This window comes from Acanthochromis polyacanthus, chromosome 13 (assembly GCF_021347895.1).
Source record: "Acanthochromis polyacanthus isolate Apoly-LR-REF ecotype Palm Island chromosome 13, KAUST_Apoly_ChrSc, whole genome shotgun sequence".
Classification (NCBI taxonomy): Eukaryota; Metazoa; Chordata; class Actinopteri; family Pomacentridae; genus Acanthochromis; species Acanthochromis polyacanthus.
The window spans coordinates 29,330,334-29,353,241 of NC_067125.1; the positions used below are offsets into that span (position 1 = coordinate 29,330,334).

General features: G+C 39.3%; 1 protein-coding gene across 2 annotated transcripts; it reads left to right on the forward strand.

The window, feature by feature from the left end:
• Positions 1 to 13,813: 13,813 nt before the first annotated feature.
• On the forward strand, positions 13,814 to 22,908 carry spartb (spartin b). 2 transcript variants are annotated; one of them, XM_022189180.2, is made up of 8 exons: positions 13,814 to 13,994; positions 14,540 to 15,333; positions 17,928 to 18,125; positions 19,832 to 19,988; positions 20,113 to 20,307; positions 20,399 to 20,557; positions 20,635 to 20,725; positions 20,917 to 21,805. In XM_022189180.2, exons 2-8 carry the CDS (start codon positions 14,545 to 14,547, stop codon positions 20,975 to 20,977), a joined length of 1,650 nt encoding a protein of 549 aa, XP_022044872.1. In that variant the 5' UTR covers positions 13,814 to 13,994; positions 14,540 to 14,544; the 3' UTR covers positions 20,978 to 21,805. The 2 variants fall into 2 exon arrangements, with proteins under 2 accessions (XP_022044872.1, XP_022044871.1); XM_022189179.2 differs by having other exon boundaries at positions 13,815 to 13,994; positions 21,662 to 22,908.

Here is a 22,908-nt window from a genome sequence, read left to right on the forward strand (position 1 = left end):
TTCACAGTTACTGACAATAATGTGAACAATATATGATAGTCTTTGAAAACCAGCAAATTGAATCATTAATTATATATCAAAACACAAGAAGAAATGTAAGAAATTCCATGGAAGCTGATTTCTCAGGAAGAAAAAGTTCAGTGAAAGAAGCTGATTGTTCATGTGCAGCATAAATTTCATTTATAGAGAAGAAAAGCTACATCAAGGCCATGGCTGATATTACCTCATCATCCCCATGGAGTCCATCATTAGTAATGTTTTCAAGCATGGTTCAAGCCCACAGGAGTTTATTTTGAACTGAAGGCAGAGTCTCCAAAGAAGCTGGATAAGTCAAGATAGATTACAGGAAAATGTGCGTAAATGTTACACAAGATATTTTCAGTTTCCGTGTGTTGCAATAGTCAAGTCCATAAAAAATAATAACTTGAAAATGAAGACTTTACCGAGAAGCAGTGGACAGGATAAAATATGTGATGAGTTCAAACAGAACAAAGCAAATAAAAATAATTATTCTGGATGATAATTCATTTCTGATATTATTTCTGCACCAACAACAGTACAGTTCTCTGGTTAAAAATTCCTAAAATGACATTACTCCTTCTCCATCATTTAAAAATCTCAGGATCATCTCAGGATTGTGCATGTGGTAACAGCTAAAACAGTATTGACATGTGATAAAACTGGTGCATTCGTAGGGTCATTCATCAGTGGGTCGTGGGGTACCATACCTCCAGGTTATTCATTCACTCAAAACTTATCACATTTTTAGATGTTCTGTTTTCAACACCCTGAAATGAAAATTGTTGTTAGTTGTTGGCTTGACATAACACAATACAGCAGAGCCACACCCAGAGGCAGCTAATGAATTCCTCTATCTGTGCTGGCATGCTGAACGCTGCTCCATTTTCCACCTTTGGAAATTTAGCCAAAAGTGCTGTAAGTCATAATGTGTCAAGGCAAGTAGTGACACGAGACTGAATAGGTGTTTTACCTTCACTGTGGGCTATGTTACACAAGTAGATCACTCATTTGACTTTGCTTGACTATTTTTTTTAGGATATCCATCTAATATCAAAAACAAATGCTAAAACCCTGTGGGTCATTAATCATGTTTTTTTAGCAATCATTTCTCAAACCTCATCAGTCATTTTCCCAAATATTACCATCTGTTTTCCACATGTTACTGTCTTGTGCATCTTTTTTTAATTGGTTATGCGAAAAAAATATGTTTACATTTAAATAACGCTTCTACGCTAAATTCCAGTAAAACTTTTAATATGTTGTGGAGTTTTCTATCTCTTGGATCAGTCGTTGGCTGCCTTGATGTTGATGTAGCAGCCCCAATATGTTTGGCCGTCCTCCCACACTTTCCTGCCAGTGATATTTTACTGTCTTGGAAAACCGCATCAGTGATGTCTGCATGTGTTTGTGAATCTTCATTACTGGCTTTGTCATTATTATGGCTCATACATTGCAAATATGGTCACTCACTTTAGGTTCACACACATGGTATTTAACATCCTGGTTTTTTAAGATTACTAGCTCAGGCGTGACTATGAAGCATGACAGAGGCACTTTTGCTTGTTATTTCTTTTAAATGGTATTGCTATTTCCAAGATATACTATGCAGGGAAGATATCTCTAATGCAGCTTTTAGTTTTCAAATTGAAATGTGGCTCATATGAGGAGCTGAAAGCAAAGCCATTACAGGTGTCTGTGTTTGTACAGTAGCGCCAAGAAGAAGAAGGCAGGTAAAACTGGAATTAGCTCTGTGAGTTGAAAGTATAAACAGAGTGATACATCTTATCTAAATAAATGTAGCTGTATTTATGCTGCAGGAAGAACGTGCTTTAATCTGGGAGTATTTCAGAAGAACATGAATGCAGTTCAGTAGATGAGCCGTGCACAGCCAGGACTGAACCTGCCACTCCCTTCAGTCTTCTTAAGATAATTAAAAATGTGAGAACACATTAACAAGAAGCAACAGGGAGGAAGTTGAACTCTGGCACCTTGGATTTTTAGGATTTTTACAAAGGGAAATGTCTCAACTGTAAACTATGTCCAGGCCCAACAGCATCCCTGAGCTGAGGTTTATAGCTAAAATACCTTAGTTTAGGGCAAATTACCTCATTTTTCTTAGTCATTTCTTCTGAGGTAAAGTGTTCGTGCATGTAATGCTGTCAGACTGCTGGAAGAACTTACTGTAGCCTCTGGAAACATTATCTTTTTTAACAGCTGGGTGATTTATTTAGGAAACTTTTTTTTTCACTGTGAGGGAGCACTTAAAGGTTTACCTTCATGTTATGCTAGATCACTCCACTTATAAGACTGTTTCAGATTAGTTGTACCCCATTCCATATTTAGCCCCCTTTCAGCAGATACAGTGGTTAAGCTGGGGACAGAGTGTTTTTTCCAAATATTAGAGCCTTGTTTCACCTCGGGAATGATAGCTCAAGACTCCACAGCTTGTTGGAGTCAGAAAAGAACAGGATCTCTCCACCTATAAATCATAGGATGAGACACATTTACTAGGCACAGCGATCCAGCCCTACTTTCTTCATCCTTTTTTCTAATCAGCCTCTCCTGTAACTTGTGTGGATATCATCTGAGGACAATGAGCATTCCTTTAGAAAGAGAACAGAATACTATTTCAGTGTCCTCAAAAATCAAGCCCAAGACATTCACTCATCTGTTATTTTTCAGTGTTGCCTGTGGTGTCTTCATATTTTTCATGAAATCTTTTTAAAATGAAAGTGAGTGACAACAGTCAAAGGAACCTACTCGGGGCAGCAAATCTGACGTAAACCCAAATTTTAGTCTGACATTTAGCATTTTTCTTTACATTTATATGACAAAGGACCACTGTATTCCAGTAAGTGTGTCATCAAGTTAATTTTCAGTTCTCTAAAATCACAAAAATGATTATACAACTGGACTTTTAACAGTTTTGCTGCAGGGTGAAGCTTGTCTTGAAACCACAGCATGTTTTTGGTTGAGTGAATTATTATAGCCTGTATTTCTATGCACTTTGAGTACAATAACGTCTCATATTATGAGCCTCGGTGGAGGGTTCAGGGGAAACTGTGACCTAAGGTTCTGATGACTGTTGGGAACTGTATTAATTCATATGGGTTTTATTAGGTGTACACAAGAGGTACATATTTGTAGCTCAAAAATAACAAAATGTGGGCCACAGCTGATTTGTTCTTCTTTTATAGCTTCAGTAGGGAAAAAGGGCAACATGAGTTTTGACACTAGCATTAATTGGAATCATGTGTTGTCCATTTTCCCCTCTTTTGTCCTAGTTGCATACTTTCCATGTGGTTCTGTCTGTAGTCCATGAACATACAATCATTACCCTTGAACAAATCTGTTCATTTCAGGAACATGAAACACATGGGATTCAAGTACACATTATGTATTGGTCTTTTTTTTAAAGGAAATTTGTATTCATTGAAAACATACAGTCTGTATTACTATCAACATCTCTGAACAGCCTGCAATGTTTAGTTAATAGCAATCACACGGCTCTGCAGGGGCAGAGCTTCTTTATTATAGTGTTGGTTTATTTAACAGGCTTGCCCAAGAAGCTATAAATGTGTTAATGCAAACGTTATTCACCTTAAGCACACAAATGTGAGATAAGTTCACACAGAGCAGCTTATGCATGCACTAAAGGAAAACAGCAGTATTGTTCTCAGTACCAGTAAGTACAAATTACACACAAAGATTCTACAGAGGCTGACTTTGAAGCAGCATAATAACAATCTTTGAACCGAAAAATCACATTTATGGTTGGCTACAGTTAATTTGCTGGTGTTGTTTTTTCAAATGAAAGAAAAGCTCATGTTTTCAGGACACAAGCAGGAACTGGTTTACACAGATGAAACGAATACCTGAGAAACTGCAAACAGCTCTTCAGGCTTGAAGCTCTCGCTGTACCCCCCGTATTTTTTACTGACCCTGTCCTAGTTTCAAAGAAATTCAATGTAGAGCTGTACCATCGGGTGATGTGATCGTGAATCACTTTTGACCATAATTACTTCCATGAGCACAGACCACAACATGCTCATACTGCATACATTAAGTTATGGAACACATATTTAACTTGCAACAAGGCAAAGTGCAAAGCATCATATAAAAGACAGCAGTAAAGTATTGCCATTATTGTATCCATAGCTGAAATATGGCACACAGAACAAAAAAATAAATAAAATGAAGAAGTACAAAATGAGTGTGTGACATTTAACTGACTAATCATTAAAATTAATGGTATGTTTTGATCTGCCCTGTGATTAAACTGAAGACCAGCAGTCTAGGAAAATACGAGGTCAGGCAAAGGGAAACTGGGACTAAACAGTTTTATGAACGTTTTTTAAGGAGGAAAATGAACATTGTTAAAGCTAATAGTAGTGGAGTGGAAGTGATCCACAGGGCAGACCATAAAAACCAGTAGAACTGTACATCCATTACATGCTCATGTCTGGTTTCATTGACTAAATTCTTCCGTAAGTAAATTGTTCACATTTATAGCTATTTAAATACATGTTCATCTACAATTTAAACAACAGAATAGTGGAGAAAACTCCAAATTAAAACGACAAAAATGCAACTAACTGAATTCAGATTACTTCAGTAGCTGGAGATCAGCAAAACCAGTAAACCACATGCGTACCATTTGAACACTGGCTGTGCTGTCGCTCCTCGTTTATCATTGTGTTATCATCTGTTTCTGTAGTGCGTGAGCATTGAAACACTTAAGTCTGCTCATTCAAAGAATGCAAATGGGCTGTTTTAGGTTGAAATGAATTTAAATGTGGCCTCTTACATGTTGCAGCTGTTGATGCAGAACAAAAACAGAAAAATAAGAATAACAACAAACTGAAAAGTAAAAATATCTCTACGTTAGTACCTCATGTAATAATAACGAATGCCGTCTTCTACACTGACAGCGGAAAAATGACCATGTATCCTGGCAAAAAACACTGCTTTGACCAAAACCACATTTATGATTCTATAGATGCACCTCAAAGAAATCACTCTTCTGAGGGCACATATGTTGCTCATATGAGAACCGGCATTAACAGCAGAAGACATGTATTACCATCCTGTTTCAGTCACAGACATTAGCTGGTGTTGAGCCATGAAGAAGCATAATTTACAACTTCCTCATTGGAATTTCATCTGATAGAATAATCAACAATATGGAGCCATGCATTATACTTGCAATATACACAGTACGGCTCCTATGGTGTCACTTTCATACAACGAAGGAACAGAGTGCTTGAAACAAACGATACAATGACATGCATGATGAGCTGTGATACTGAGCATGCATGAGCTGCGTATCTCAACATCAGAATGCTTTGTTTTTGGTGAAAAAATGTCACTGGGTATGATAGAGTTAAACAATGAATGAAAGTCACAGTTAACTCCACATGTGTGAAGAGCATGTCCAGTCTGGCTGCAGTGCTCTATATCTGTGTATGATGAATGCTGGGAATCTGTCAAACTGGAGATGAAGCTCATGTTTATCGCATGCCTTTCCTCAGGCTCCCAGCCGCTATCACTGAGCAAACTGGTGACAGTCGGAATAATAAAACAGGGACATGAAAGAATGTGAAAAAGTGACTTCTTTGTTAATTATGCATGTTGATTTGCACCGCTGGCTTTTAAAGCCTGTAGCTTTTTCTCTTTGATGGCCATATACTTAAAAATAACAATTTAATGGTCATTAGTGGCACATTTATGCCAAGCTGGAGGCCTAATCATTGCCAGGCTTGGACATAATGTTTAAATTATGAGGCACATAAAAGGTTTTGATTAACTTGAACTCAAAATAGCAGGAAAGCCATGCGGTTTTCCTCCACTTTGCCTTTGTGATAGGATTGGGTGCCCTCTGCAGATCGTATCTCTCAGTGCAATCTGACAGTTCAAAGTGTGATATCCATTTAAACTTTCAACAATCACCAGCTAATGAACTTTCTAGAGCACATGTACAGATGAGAAGTACAATTATTCATACGTGTCTGTATGATCAGTAGGGCCTGCTCTGTTTTTCAAGTTGTAACAATCTGTTTTTCTTCATGACAGTGGTTTTGTAGAAAAATTCCAACCACTTTTTATTTGACTTGGTGGCACAATCCCATCACATGTCAGAATTTTCCAAAAATAAGCTTCCTTTAGCTATGAGACATTTAATAGAAGGACAAAGTACAAGCAGCTCTCTGTCTCACTCTCAAAGTATTATCAGATAATTGTGGATTATGGTGAATTATGGTGGATCAAAATATTGAGCAAAGTGGTCATCGTTTGGCTCTTTGGCTCATCTGGGTTTGTCTCATTCAAACCCTCCTTAAAAGGAACTCTCTGCTCCTCTCCTGCTGTGGGTGGTCTGTAAACAGAGAAGGGTCACATGGCGTGTTAAAGTGGTCACCTCCTGAACAAATTAATCAGGCCAATGTCCTGGTCAGCAGCTTTCTCGGCAGCTGGGCTGTCTTTTGAGACGAGATCAGCACAGGAATATACAAAAACTTACAAAACATGTTAGTGCTGTTGTTTTCAATCGATTACTGATGGTCCATTTTTGTTGAAAACACTGATACTGTAACACCAATAATACTTTCACCATATTTACAGTTTAAACATTAAGGACAGAAGTGGAGCCATATCCGCTTTACTGGGTTCTTCATCAGGATTTTGGATTTTTGTGTGCTCTTTTTTGTGTGTGTGTTTGTTTCATTTCTCAGTATTTTGCCAATAAATGACCTGGTTTAAGCTTAACTAAATCCAGGCACAGAAAAATTGACAGAGTCATTTCATGACAAGTTTGTTTCTGATTAGTTCAGCTTGATTCCTTGCTGACATGTTCATTAACGCTGATTTGACATGATTCATGTTGGAAAGATCTACAATTTTAAATACTCACCAGGCTTATTAGAAAAGTTGAAAACAAAAAAGATATTTGAAAAGAACAATAGCTACATGTAACTTTTGAGTCTGAGAAGATGCTGATATGTATGACATGTAACAGTGTCCCACATTATTATTATTATTATTTACTAAATATCTACATTATTACCTCTGAAAAATGGAGATTCATCAAGAAATATAACGTGGTAATCTTTTCAATAAAGGGATTTTATTTTGATAGTATATTCCGGTAATGTTGCAATGCAATTCCTGCATTGATGCGAGTTTGACTAATATGATGCATTTCTGGGTTTGGGCCACAAGAGGGCAGTGTGTACAGGACAAATAGAGATTAAACGGAGGCAAAAGTAGCCTAATTTTGAAGACAGTCTCAAAATACATTAAGTAGCTTATTTGCCAGCGTAACGTTTAAGTCATAATGTTTTCAAGTGAGACGTCAGAGTCAAAAAAGTTTGTCTCATGTACCGTTGGCGTGTTAGCCTGGCTACCATTTATGAAGCCTCTTCAAGACTCGCCTGAGTTCTTCGCTATGGAAATGAGTAGTGTGCTTCTATAAAAATAGTATGTTTTTTGTAAATTGATTTCTGGGGGCAGCTAAAATAAGACTTGTCTTCTTTCTGCTCCCTTTCATTCTAGTTTGGAGAACGTTTGTATTTACATTTAAAATATATATTTTACAAATGAATGAAATAAAGAGTAAACCAACCAAAAATAGGTTGCTCAGTGTAAATATTTTTCAATAATTTGCAATGATGGTTATCAATTAGTAATTGATAAGCAGAGTGGTAGTCTCTCTGTAGCTCTTCAAGAAAAGCTAAATGTAAGAAGAACTTGATGAGCCCTCAGTAGAGGGCAGAACCACGCCCTCTGCTGACGAAAACCCTGTCCTCCCTATACAACTGATGCAATATGTATCAATTTTGATCATTGTACGTATCTCCCTCCCTACTTGATCTGCTGACCTGTAACTCCACAACTAAGCAGGGGGACCTTAGACTGATCTTATGTGCCAAGTTTGATTATCCTGACTTCAGCGGTTGCAGAGATATCGGACCGGACATAGCCACATACATACATACCCAGCCAGATACCGCACCGAATGCAATAACCCCGCCGACGTACCCGTCGGGCGTGGTTAATAAGAAGTTTGTTTGTCCATTTAGTCCCTTTATTTTGAAAGTACGGACAGGAAGTGTTGAATGTTTGCTAAAGTGCAGTTATGTAATTTCTATGGATGGAATTTGGTTCTCTTGTTCTGTGTAGTTTTAAATCTCTTTAAGATCAGACTCTACTGTATATCTGAGAATTTTTAACCTTTCAAACCTCCTGGATCTGATCTGGTGTAGGATCCACCAGTCATTATCAACAATGAAACAGAACCAGGACAGGGTTTTGTTTATTCCCCCACCTAAAAGCTATTCAGTCCTAGCATCTCTGCAGCCACAGGATGGAGACGGGCTCCCCTTTTGATTAGCGAAGCAAGAGGGACACCAGGACACCATGCCAGATGTGGGAAATGTCTGGCATGGGGGCGCGAAGCACCAAGTCAGCTGACTTTAAAGGATTCCCCCAATACAGACCTCCAGGATGTGTATTGGACCCGTCTTAGTAAGAGACTGGCTCAAAACCCCCAAGTACCACCAAGCCTCCAAGGAACCAAATTGATGGCAATAAAAAAAATTCTGACTGATTCCTGAACCACAGAAGAGGGGAAGCTCAGAAACCTGGAGGGCCACTTCAAAGACATTCCATTCACAAACAAAGGCACTCTGGACTCATCTCAAAACTAACAAAGACAATCATCTCCCAATTCTGGACAAAACTCCTTTTATGTACATCCATTTCACCGAACAAGTGAACTTTTCAATGACTTCATGATTAATCTACCTCTTGCCTTACTTTTAATATTTTATTCCTCCTGATTAGTATCAATGTCCTAATTTTAACATGTCTGCCGATCACATATGAGCATGTTTGGTATCATTTTAATCAGCTATAGCTACCGAAATTCTACTCATAACCTTATTGAGCTAAAATAATTCCCTTGATTACTTTATGAGCTTTTTCTTGTCTGCAGCAAGAGATGTTTCAGATGCTGCATTATTATCTTTAGGCTAACTCAAATATTTCGCTGGCCGAAAACTAGTTAGACTACTTAATAATTCTGCACAAAGTAATCTTAACCCCATTTACTGTAACATTTCATTATTTGGTGGAGAAAACAATTTAAACTTCACAAACACATATTAAGAAATCCTACACTGGAGTTTCAGTTCAGAAAATCAGTAGCTGTGAAAAGAGTCCAAGATTAAAATAACTTTTATTCTTTATGCACCAACACTCTAACAAGCTCCCTCTTACTGTTAGAACAGTTTAGTTAGTGCCTCAGTTTGAAAATATTTGAAATACCCCTGAATATATTGATATTTAAATAACATTTTATTGAGCCTTTTGTATTTTTTTTATTGCTTCTCCTTTTTAATGTGTATTTTTTTCTTTTATTTATCATAAATGACTGAAGTGGACACTTTCCAGAAAGTGACAGAAGTCTAGGATGCTGTCAGAACTAAAGTCAATTAGAAGAAATCCCTCACATCAACTTAACACCCTAGAAGTGATTCAACACAACAACCAAGGTGAAGGATTGAAGACTCCTGGAGATTCACTGTCTGCTGCTATCAGGCCGTTTATTAGGCAGTACAAAGAACTAACCCTACTGTAATCCATGCACAGGAAAAAGTTGTGTTATTCACAAGTATAAAGGTTTCTTTCTATACACGTGTTACTATGCCATTTGTTCGTTTGTTGTTTTATGAGTCACTGTATGTTTTTTACAATTAGATTTTTCACATTATGACATTTTTCATATTTTCTATACGGTACATTTTGCACATAACAAATTCCCAATACAAATATTTTTATTACCTATCTCTGGAGAGCTCAAATGAGTCTATATTTAGTGTTAGATTTGGATTCTTGACTGACTGCAGCTGTTGTTAAAAAAGTAATTTCAAGCAAAGAATCTTAAAATTGTTATCTTTGTCGTTGTTTTTATTATTTTATTGTTGCTTAAAAAACAGTGAAATTCCAGTTTTGGAAAAGGTACTGCTGATTACTGAAAATGATTAGAACAGCTGCTCACTGTGCTCTGGTGGACTCACTGAAGAACTGCAGAAATTGTCAATGAGCTTTAAAATTTATTTATTTTAAGATTTTTAATGGCAACAGGTTGTGTTTGTGTGTGTGTTTATGTGTCTTTTTTTTTTAACACATCAAGGGATACCAACAAAAGGTTTATCATCTGTATCCAACCACTGAAATATCAGGTTGAGCAATGCAATCCCCCCCCCAAACTAGTTTAAACTTTAGTAAACCTGGACATTAACATTTAACAGAATAATTTAATGATTATTGTCTGTGTGTTTCTGAATCCTAAAGTGTAGATATTTGCTTCCATTGTTCACTGAAGATGGCTTGGCAAATTAATTTTTGCAGAAAAAATTAATTATTCTAAATACTCGACTGATTTATCAGATGCCCGAAGCAAAATTACCTGATAAAAACAAGAATGATGTGTAGAAATAATGCATTTAATGTTTGAGCAATTTTATTATTGTATGGGTCTGTAATATTATAACTAAATGTCGATATTATTACCGCTATCACCGATATTATTACCGCTGAGAAATGTAGTTTCAGCCGAAATCAGCACATTTCAGCACATTTCGGCTATGGGGATTGTATTTTGAAAGTAACTCCCGGATATGTTCTTATTTGTAAAATGACACGAACTTGACTACTTTTAATAGCTTGCAATTCCACTTTTGACCACAGGATGGCAGAAAAACGCTTGTTTTTCCCGACCGTCGAATGTGGTTTCAGGACAAACGGAGACAAACATGAAGTATAAGTGACTTAAATGTAAGGAAAGTACTGGAATACATTAAGTAGCTTTTTATCCGGGGTAACGTTAAAGTCATGAAGGGTTTTTAAATATATATATTACGTTGCATTATTATTACGTGGTTTATATTATAATGTTACGTATAGTTAACTCCCACTGACGTTTCTAATGGCCAAGGATTATTATTGCTTATTGTTATTACTTCCACAGAAAAATTCGGAAGTATAATGTAAAAACATTAGTCTGTTACGTTGACTTTCATGAAACTAAACTTTGAGTTGTTGCAGTTTCTTATTATGACCAGCAGATGGGATTCTACAACTACAGCAACCTTTAGCTTTATATATTATATTATATTATATTATATTATATTATATTAGTAAAATAAAATCATTTAAGTATGTGTTCCATTTTCAGTATAAAAGGTTTTATTATATATTTTCAAAAAATATTTTTCATGTTTGAACCACTCCTCAACATACAGCAGGCGTCTTTGTTTAAAAAAATCTAAAACAAGCAAACAAAAAACAGCACTTGTGCAGCTTGGCGTGACGGCAGTGTTTTATGTTGTCTTTTATAATGTTTTATTGTTACTATTTTTTAGTGTTTAATTGTGTTTTTAAACTCGTTTGAATGTTAATGCTTTATTTTGTAAGGTGCTTTGTAACTACTTTGCGCCATATACATAAAGTTATTTTCATCATATTATGTCGTTTTATACACTGCTCAAAAAAATTAAAGGAACACTTTGAAAATACATCATATTTCAATACGGGGAAAAAACAAACTGGATATTAGCATTGATATGGACTGGATAATGTGTTAGGAATGAAAAGTGCCACATTGTTTGATGGGAATGAAAATGATCAACCCCCCCAGGAGGGCTAAATTCAAGACACCCCAAAATCAAAGTGAAAAACTGATGTGGCAGGCTAGTCCATCTTGCTGAAAATCCTTGGCAGCAACTCAAAATGGTATTCAGTAGTTTGTATGGCCTCCATGTGCTTGTATGGATGACTGACGATGGGACAAGCGCTGAATGAGACGACGGATGGTGTCCTGGGGTATCTCCTCCCAGAACTGGACCAGGGCATCGCTGAGCTCCTGGACAGTCTGAGGAGCAACCTGATGGTGTCGGATGGAACAAAACATAATGTTCCAAAGGTGTTCTATTGGATTCAGGTCAGGTGAGGATGGGGGCCAGCTAATGGTATCAGTTCCTTCATCCTCCAACCCCGCTTCTAACTCCCCTTTTTCCACCAGTCAACTCTGCATCGCCCTCACTATACTTATGTTAACTTACATACTGTTTGAATTTTACTGCTAGCTATATATGTAGTATGTTTAATGTCAGAGCTGTACATCATAAGAGTAAACTATGAGTCAGTTTTCAATGTTAGCTTATACTTTGTTTGTGTCACATATCTTGTCATACATGTATCCAAATGTGTGTTGTGTTTTCTGTGCTTTCCCACCCCTCCCTCTTCTCCCATCCCTCCCCCTTGCCCTCCTCTGTCCCTCTCAACCCGCCCAGCCAGCAGGCAGATGGGTCCCCCCTATATAGAGCCGGGTTCTGCTCGAGGTTTCTTCCCTGTTAAAAGGGTGTTTTCCTTGCCACTGTCGCCTTTGGGCTTGCTCTGGGGGTCAGGCATATGGGTTCTGTAAAGCGTCTTGAGACGATTTGACTGTAATTGACGTTATATAAATAAAATTGAATTGAATTGAATTGAATTGAATCCTCCAGGAACTGCATGACTTCTCTTACCACATAAAACTGGGCATTGTCATGCACCAGAAGGAATCCAGGACCACTGCACCAATGTAGGGTCTGACAATGGGTCAAAGGATTTCATCCTGATACCTAATGGCAGTCAGAGTGCCATTGTCCAGGCTGTAGAGGTCTGTGCGTCCCTCCATGGATATGCCTCCCCTCACCATCACTGACCCACCACCAAACCGGTCATGCTGAACAATGTTACAGGCAGCATAATGTTCTCCACGGCTTCTCCAGACCCTTTCATGTCCGTCACATGCGCTCAGGGTGAACCTGCTCTCATCTGTGAAAAGCACAGGGCACCAGTGGTGGACCTGCCAATTCGTGTGTTGCCAGCCGAGCTCCACGGTGCCAGTCAGTGAGCACAGCGGGCACTAGAGGACGCTGGGCCCTCAGACCACTCTCATTACATCTCTTTCTGATTGTTTGATCAGAGACATTCACACCAGTGGTCTGCTGGAGCTCATTTTGTAGAGCTATTGCAGTGCTCATCCTGTTCCTCATTGCACAAAGGAGCAGATACCTGTCCTGCTGATCAGTTGAGGACCTTCGACAGCCCTGTTAAGCTCTCCCAGACTAACTGCCTGTCTCCTGGAATCTCCTCCATGCGCTTGAGAATGTGCTGGGAGACACAGCAAACCTTCTGGCAATGGCACGCATTGATGTGCCATCCTGGAGGAGTTGGACTGTCTGTGGAACCTCTGTAGGGTCCAGGTATCGCCTCATGCTACCAGAAGTGACTCTGACCCTAGCCAAATGCAAAGCTAGTGGAAAACAGTCAGAAAACATTAGGAATGAAAAAACTGTCAGTGGTCTTCACCTGTAAACTCATTCCTGTTTTGGGGGGTTTTCTCATTGTTACCCCTCTAGTGCATCTGTTGTTAATTTTATGAACACCAAAGCAGCTGAAACTGACTAAAAAGCCCCTCAGTTACTGACTTGACCAGATCAATATCCCACATGTTTCACTGATTTGATGCAATACTTAGATTAAAAAGTGTTCCTTTAATTTTTTTGAGCAGTGTATTAGACGAATAGCAGGCAGAACTAGTAAAGTTATTCAACGGCAGCGTACTACTACATCCGGTTTGAGAATATACACCGACATATTCCGGTTAGGACTTTTAACATAAAACAGAAAGTGTTGCTGCACCAAGTGTCGATTCCCCTGTTCGTCCCGTCGCTGAACTCTTACTTTGAAAGGTCGACGCTGTGATGTGTAGTAATATCATTAGTCCACATTCAAGAGTCACCTGCTAGGGGAGCACACTTTATCCAGGAAGGTGGTTGATAATTAAAGTTATCTGTACTCGACAGCTCGGACAGACGTTAGTTAGCGGAGAACCAACTGACGCTGGTCTTCGGAATTTGTCGCTCACCGGGGTAAGCGAAGGCACCGTTAGCTAATAACGGAGCTAATGCTAACTAGCAATACGTCAACGTACTTGTCAGTGTTGTTTTTATGCTTCTGTTCTTACTATTGTAACTTCATGGCGTAACAGCTGAAGTTGTGTGAGCAGGAATGTTGGCTGTTGTTGGGGATTAGCTTGTTTTAGCCTGTTTTATAACCCGCTTGCTGTAGCGACCCCGTTTTTACAGCAGATAAACTAACGCACAACTAAAATCAAGCAGCCAACTTAGCATTCATGGAGACAGTGCAGCTCAGTTACATGTGCTCTGTGTTTCATGAGTGGTTTAAATGACTTCTGAGTGTGGATAAGGTAAGTCTGAGGGAGAAGTAAAGTCAACAGTAAAGTGAAGATAAAATAACCTGTGGCCTGTTTGTAAAGTAATAAGAAGTATGTCACATTCAGGTTTAGTGCAGTCAGTGCTTTATTTGTGTCATTACTTTCCTTATTAGTGCTGTAAAGTTTATGTTATACAGTGCAGCCTTTAATCAATGAAGCTGATTGTAAGTCTTGTTTCAGAGGGAATGGAGAAAGCCAAACAAGATGCATTTGATAGCGCCAGACTCCAAGTGATCAAAGATGGCTACGAGAGGGCCTTTGAGTGCATCAATAAAGGACTCACAGTAGACGAAGCTGGAGACAAGACGCAGGCCGTGGAGCTCTACAAGCGAGGACGGCAGCACCTTCTCAGGGCCATCAGTGTGCCTTCGCAGGGGGACGAGTGTGTCGGTGGCTCGTGGGAATCAGCCAGACAGATGCAGGAGAAGATGCAGGAGACGCTGAACAACATCACCACCCGCCTCGCCATACTGGAGACCAGCTCTGACCTGCCGTCTGCACCCAGTGCTCCAAACATGTCTGCACAAGGTCTCTACCCAAATCTACAAACCAAAGAGAAGCCAGAGAGGCCACCTCCAATAAATCAGCTTTCTGCTAATAGCCAGCCGGCTGGAGCTGTGGGAGGCAGGCCTGCAGGAAGCGGCCTCTCCCCTGTGGTTCCAGCCGAACAGCCTCCAGCTTACTCTCTTCAGGCAGCTGACGGCCATCTATCCATCTCATACGGGACAGAGTCAGGGGAGATGTCGTTGGTGGGGGATGACTTCTACAGTCGCACGTCTAACTCGACACCATCTCTTCAGAGCGTGGGTGAAGATGGAGAGGAAATGCTGTACATCCCTCATGGTGTGCAGATATTTTATGTCACACCTGAAGGGCAGGTGAGCGCCCCATCATACCCGGGCTACCTGCGGCTGGTGAAGTTTACCAGCGATCCCTCTGACAGAGCAACAACTCGGCCGCCAGCATTTCTTCAGGTAAGACAAACAAACTTTATCACTCTCAGGTTTCAGCTTGAAGGGAACAGATAAGCCATGCTCATGCCTGTTTGATGCAATAAAAGTGCAAGTGAGATGTCATCACTGCAGTGTCACCGGCTCCTTTTAGTTGTTTTGTGGCCTTTCACCCGATTTTGTAAGATGTTTGCGCAGCTCATCAAGCTTTCTTTGACTGTGAGTCATCAGTGGGAGGAGATAGGCCTGTTAATGATCTTCATAATGGACACGATCATGTGAGCGCTGTTTACCTCGTGCCCTAATCCCACTGGATTTATGGCTGTGATGTCACCCTCCAGGGAATCCCAGACAGGGATCAAGTCTGGCTCAAAGTGGGAACAGGATGGTACCTCAGTGATGAGTCGTGATTTTTATTACAGGAAATGATTATAAACATGTGCAGTATCCTAAGATAATGTATTGCAACACAGAATCACTGACTGTGGCCAGGATGGTTTGTCAACTCCCTAAATGGAAAATGTATTTGTGTTAGAGGGCCTTAGTCTGTGTGACAGTTGTTTAGAGCAGCGGTTCTCAAATGGGGGTACGACTACCCCTGGGGGTACTTGAAGGTATGCCAGGGGGTATGTGAGATTTAAAAAAATAACATTGACAACTAGCAAAAATTCAAAAATCCTTTTTATATATCAGAAACTGATGATGCAATGCTGTATTTTATGTCCGTCTCATTTTGTCAGCCAAAAATGCTTTGCCTTGGTTGGTGGGTACTTGAATGAGTACAGTACACAGAGGGTACGTCACTGAATAAAGGTTGAGAATCAATGTAGTATACGATGTCAAAAAAATGCAATTTTTTTTTATTCAACATGTCGTAAAAACATGCCATATGATGAAATAATGTAAAGTAGGCCGTGAAAAACACTATAGAGCAGTTTTCTTTGAAAAAAGAAATTAGCATGAATTTTGTCCAAAAAATGCCATAGTATGGTGCTGAAAATAGTACTTAAAAAGAATACACCTAATGCAATCAATTATAGCCATCCTGCAGTAAGTTGTCGATTAATCTAATGAAAATTTTCATGAATGTGTTATTACTGGTTTGGCAGTTTGTTAATCGGTGTTTCCCAAAGCCCATGATGAGGTCCTCAAATCTGAAATGTATCTACAACCCAGAAAAAACTCCCAAGAAAATCTTTAAATTTAGGAAGCCGGAATCAGAAATTGTTACCTTTTTTCTTAAAAATGTACTTAAACTGATTGCCAAAATAGTTGACAATGACTTCAGTAGTTAACAGTAAATCAACTAATTAGTGAAGCTCTGTTCTAAAGTTGATCATATATTTTTTTTGTTGTTATTGAAATAATAATCAATCAGGGATTTGCAAGGACAATTACATATTATGCTGTTTGTGCACATCTGACATCACTCGTCTTTCTGAAACTGTTGTCCTCCATTATTTCTACTCTGAGTTGTCACATTTATAACATCTTGTTAGTAATGTGAGTTACGCTGTTAATGGACTGCACTAATCATCCTGTGTATCATCCTGTTGTGATGACTCTGGAAGGGTTCTGCTTTTGGTAGTGATTTGTTAAATGCATCTCATTAAAGTTATCTTTTTACAGTTTATGACATCAGGTCTTGGTGAAGATGTAAACTCAACAAAGTTTACCTTTAAAAAGTATCAGTGAAATAAAAACCTGAGCCACAGATGGGCAGACACTTTGACAGTGTTCTGCAGTACGAGCAGCTAAATGTTTAGACTTTTCGACATTTTCTGACCTTTGCCCCATGACACATGTATCTTTGTTGCTCCAAAAACAGCAGATAAGTTTGAGATATGTCTCAGATTTTTCTATCCAGCAGTCATTTAGTCAGTGAAAAGGAACAATAAAAGTCAGTCGAAAAGCACAGAAGCAACTCAAACAACATGTAAATTTAATTTGTCCCCAGCCAGTGGACAGCTTGTCAGTTTATGGAAACACTAATCTCCTTTGTCAGTATGGAGGCTATGTGTCAACATTACAAGCAGCAGTACGATAAGAAAATAATTGAAGCTTCATAAATGTATCAGCTTGGACTCTTGTTAAGAGACTGTCGAGACCTTATCAGACTTTTCCAGTACGTCCAGTTTTCAGTCACTTTTTTGGTGTTGACAGTACTTTGACCTGCTGTCTTTGTTGAGGTTAGAGAGTCATGAGACTGAAATTTGACTCCTCATTGGGGAATTTCCCAGGTGCTGCTGCCAATGGGTGACATCAGGGATTCACATGAGCGCGAGTAATTACATAAACCCTGCTTACACTGTTATGTCCTGTAATCTTGTTAGACATGCAGCAGTCAGAGGACAACAGTGTCCTCTGGGTAGTCTTCTCTAAGATGGTTCTCTGTGTTTCACTAATCAGATCACTTGAAAACCAACATTTCTTGGCAGATCTCTTTCTTCTTCCTCTTATATTTAACTTCTAGATACATGTACTAGTCATTACCTTTTCTAAAAAATTAAGGAACAATATTTATAAATCAGAAAATTTGTAGAAAATACACCCATAATTATGGCATCACACATCCACCTATTTTTAATCACATTTTCTCTCCATGTTTGTCCTGACAGGTGTGCGACTGGCTGTATCCTCTCATGGCCATGGACTCTCCAGTGCTGCTGTGCAACACCGGCGTGTTCATGTTTCCGGACATGATGGCGCCAGCTCCAGGCTACTATGTGGGTGTGGTGCTGTCCTCTGAGCTTCCTGCTGCAGACAGAGAACTGTTTGAGGACCTGCTGTCCCAGATGACAGATCTCAGGGTTCAGGTTAGTGTTTGGTTGCAGCCAGATCTGTGACAGCCTGGCATGATATTCAAACACATTAAAACCGTGTCTCTGATGTTGAGAGGGGCTGCTAGGTCTGCAACAGTGTTTAGGTGGGTGGTGTATGTCAGAGTGCCTCCACATGAATGCCAGGAGCCACTGTTTCCCTGCAGAACGTTGCACTGTAACGAGATGATCAATATTATTTACTTTTTAATGTTGTGGCTGTTTGGTGCATATCAATAATACAGGTCATCTGCAGCCAATGTTTTTTCTCCCTGACCAAATGCTCAGAGAAATTATTCTGTGAAATACACCCTCCCTGACCTCTTTGTTAGGTCCACCTGCCATAAAGTCTACTTTTACTGCATTTTCAGTTTTATGGAGATATATTGGGACAAAATATTAAGATCACCTAAATGTATTGCAGTCCAGCACAAAACCACCACCCTCTGTGATCTCAAAAATAAATATAAAGTAGAATTTTTCCTTTTTGGCAGCATCATCAAGAACTGAAATCAAATAGCCTTTGCAAAAGTAGAGTTGATGGCAGAGCTGTTGTATTGGATTGCGTTAGATTTCACACGTTCACCTGATAGAACGGCTAGTGGTGAGTTTGTTATCATTGTTCAAAGTAAGTATTTGAAGTCACTAGAGAATTGTTACACAATACCTTTTGGCAAATACTTTTGTGGAACACGGAGAGCTATTGTAAGTAAATGAAACTAAAGTTGGAGCACTGTGGACTGTTTGTAGTTTTAGGGATGTGGAGGTGGTTTCATCCTCATTTTGCAATTTCTCTAACGATCATGTGTCCGACTGTTCCATATTATTCACGCTTTGAAGCTGGCTTCAGTTGCTAATAATCTATCCGAGTAGCCACATAAATGAATTTGCCCCAACATAAAGATACTTTTGTGTTTACACGTCCTGTGTTGAAATTGAGTTGAAAGCGCTGCCTGAAAAAAACACGTGCCACACTGGTGCTAAATCCCCAAACATTCTCCACGCTTTTTCAAGTTGACTATCGCAAACAAATTCTGCAAGCATAGAGAACAGTGCAAGTATTAAATCTGTAGTTGCTGCTAACACAGTACTTTAAGGTTGCAGACTGAAAGGATTTTGTTTTCATTAACCAATGGTAAAACTGGCCTGGCATGAAACTCTTGTTTAGTTCTGATGTGGCAGCCTTCCCAAAGTTACCCCTGCCTCAGCACTGTGGGGATTTGACACGGGCAGGTGAGGAGAATTAATCAGTTATAATGCTCTTATCTGCAGCACTTAGAGCTTCAGTGGAAAGACAAGTGCCAGTTCAGTCATGATGCAGGTAGAGACGCTACTTCGGAGTGATGACAGACAAGGTCATTTCTGATGAATGCAGTCAGGCTAATCATCTTCTCTGATGGACGTGATATCCAGTCAGAAAGTAAGCACTTTTGTGAAATTTCATTTTTGGACAAGTAGACAGTGTGAGGTTTTCAGCTGCTCAGTGACATTTCAGACTGTTTGGGGCTAACAAATAGAGCATTGTAACGAGCAGCACAGAATGAGAGGAGGTATTGTATGCTTTGGGTAGGGTTACTTGGAGACAAACATTTGAAGGGAGATGTGTACAACTTGCACAAAGTGATAGATGACTAATTCTTATTTTCAGCCCACATTGTCTGTCTTCATCTTAAAGTAGCTGACTGATGTGTCTGTATGATCAGGCTCCAGATGAAGCTGCAGAAACCATTAATCTCAGCCAGAAGGTGTCTATTGTTGCACCAGAGGAGAATGCACCAGAGGAGACTGTACCAGAGGAGACAGAGGAGGAAAAACCTCTGCCCGAATGGAGTGAAAAGGTGGCAAATGGGATCCTGACGGGTGAGGCCACATTGTGTCTTCAGACTTGAATAGCCTTTTGCCAGTTTGTTAGTGATTCGTTTGGATTTATTTGTGAATATAGGTCAGCAGTCTAGAGTGACTCACCTGGTGTGATCCTTTTCAGGTGCGTCGTGGTTAAGCTGGGGTCTGGTGAAAGGAGCCGAGTACACAGGCAAGGCCATTCACAAAGGAGCATCTAAACTCAGAGAACACATCACCCCAGAGGACAAACCCGCCCAAGTCAGCCCCACAGTCACCAAAGGCCTCCATGTTGCCAAACAGGCGACGGGAGGAGCCGTCAAAGTCAGCCAGTTTCTAGGTGACTATGACAGTCAGTCAGCTGTTTCACATGACCTTGTGTTTGTTATTTGGCAGTGGACATCTAATTGAGTAATGCTGTGTTACTGCAGTGGACGGGGTGTGTGCTGTCGCTGGCTGTGTGGGTCGAGAGCTGGCTCCACACGTGAAAAAACATGGAGGCAAGCTGATCCCAGAGTCTATGAAGAAAGACAAGGACGGACGTTCAAACATAGATGGAGCCATGGTGGTAGCTGCCAGTGGAGTGCAAGGTAAATGAACCCACGTTTTAGATTCTTTAAAGGTACAGTGTGTTAAAATGCACCTAACGCACAACATATCTGCCCAGGTTTTGCAACCATGTGGACTGGTTTGGAAGCAGCAGCCAAGGACATAACTACAAGTGTAGCAACAGAGACAGTGACCACCATAAAACACAAGTAAGTTCTCCCGTCGGCCTTAAATTGTTGTCCGACCACTATCACTTGCTTGAATGCACAGCTGTTCAATTTTTTTGCACTACACTGCTTGCTAGACAGGTTTGATGTGTTTGTTGCAAATGACTTCTTTCATGATACAAAGCAAAACCAAACGTGCACTCACTTACATTCCTCTTCGATTTGCTTTGCAGATTTAGGGGTCTACAGACCATCTTTGACCCAGCTAATGAGAAGAAGAGTAATTCATTCTAATTGCACATTGCTTTTTAACTCTTCACACCACTAATCACCAACATGACACGAGCACCTTTCTTGTAATGACTTTGCTCTTGCACAGTGTTCTTGAATTGTGCGCCGTACCAGTTTTCTTCCCTTGCCTGTGTGCTAATTCACAATAGGGTGCTGCTTCACTTAAGTGTTTCTAATGGAGATTTAACAGTTGACGATGTCTCTGTCCTGCCTGACTTTAACATCTTCCCTTATTCTATGGACTGCTGCCACATGTTCCAATGATCAAATACGTAGACAAGAGAGTTGGCTACTGATTTCTGTAAAGTTCTACATTATTATTTTATATACAATGTGATGATATTAATTTGCTCTACCATTCTCAATCAATTGGCAGGACCTTATCATAGAAGATTTGAATTTAGTGGAATTTGGAGATTAATTTACCCTTGCATTTTTAAAATCTAAATCAACCAAAAGCAAATATGTTTAACCATTGCTTGGCTCCGAGATAAAATATCAAAATCAGATTCTGAAGGTCAGAAATGTGTGTACTCCAGGTGGTGCACGTGCATGGGTTTAATCCTCGCATTGTAATTCACATTCTGCATGTCATCTTTGCAGTCCTTGCACTGCATATTAATTGATTCTCCCCAAATCCTCTTTCTCCCGCCTCTTGTGACCTCTCACCCAATCTGACTCATGAAGGTACGGGGCCGCAGCCGGACAAGCCACAGACCACGCCGTCAATTCTGCCATCAATGTCGGCCTCACTGCCTTCAATATTGACAACCTGGGGATCAAAGCTGTGGTGAAAAAGACTGGCAAGCACACAGCACAGGCTATTTTGGAAGACTACAAGCTTCAGGAAAAACCGGAGAACGGGAAGCAGGTGCAGAAGTTGGATAAATAGCTCGTAGAGTCCTGCTTCATTTTCTCAGCAATGCCTTAAAAGATAATTTGTATTTTCTATTAAATAAATCTATATTCAAGAATAATTATTTATAAAACATACTCTATATTTACAAGATAACTACTGTTATATACATATCCTATCGTTTGATACAGCTCATAAGCACTTTAATGTTTTTTAATATAAGGTAGATGGACTTAAGTGTTAACAGACAGGAGATTATATAACTCAAACCAAAACATTAATTTATATAATATATTGATATACAATATAATATTCAGGTTGTATCATTTAACTTGGAAAGTAACAATTTAACACGTTTGTATGAAAGCATTGAATTGTTCTCGAGTAGATGCAGGAATCTTTCATAATCTTCATCAAACATCTGTGTGTTTTCCTAGTATGGTAAGATTAAACTATATACTTTAAATGAATGGTGAAAAAATATGCGTGTGTATCAATATCACTGTCATGTAATTCACCAACACTCCAGACAAAATATTATCAGCTCGATTATCTTTTGCTGCGGTGTTTCAAATGTCAAGTAATCACAGCACCACTGCTGATTGTGCCTACACATATGGAATGATAATGCAAAAATCTAATATTTTGTAAACTTAACACTGTAAAACTTGTCCATAGTTTGTGATGGATTTTTGTTTGATTTTCAGTACCTCAACTCCAAATCTGACGAGTGTAAAACTGACAATACTGAAAATACTTGTGTCCAGCTGCTACAATCTGCAGTGCTGTCTAGTGTACTCCAGTTCACTTGTAGTGACATTTTCAAAACGTTGTTCATAGTATTACATAAGAATCTAGATTTCTTCACTGTGATGTGTGAAACAAAACTTTTAACAAGATGAGAATTTTGAAGTTTGATGCTCACTTTGTTTAAACTTTGAGTGATCTGGTTTTGTTTTGTTTTTCCAAGTCCAGCTTTAAGCCCTCAGCAGGTAATTGTAATTTTCTAATTGCACACTGAGATTTGTTTCCCTACTGAAATACTGATCTTGAATAAAGAGAGACAAAGTTAAACATA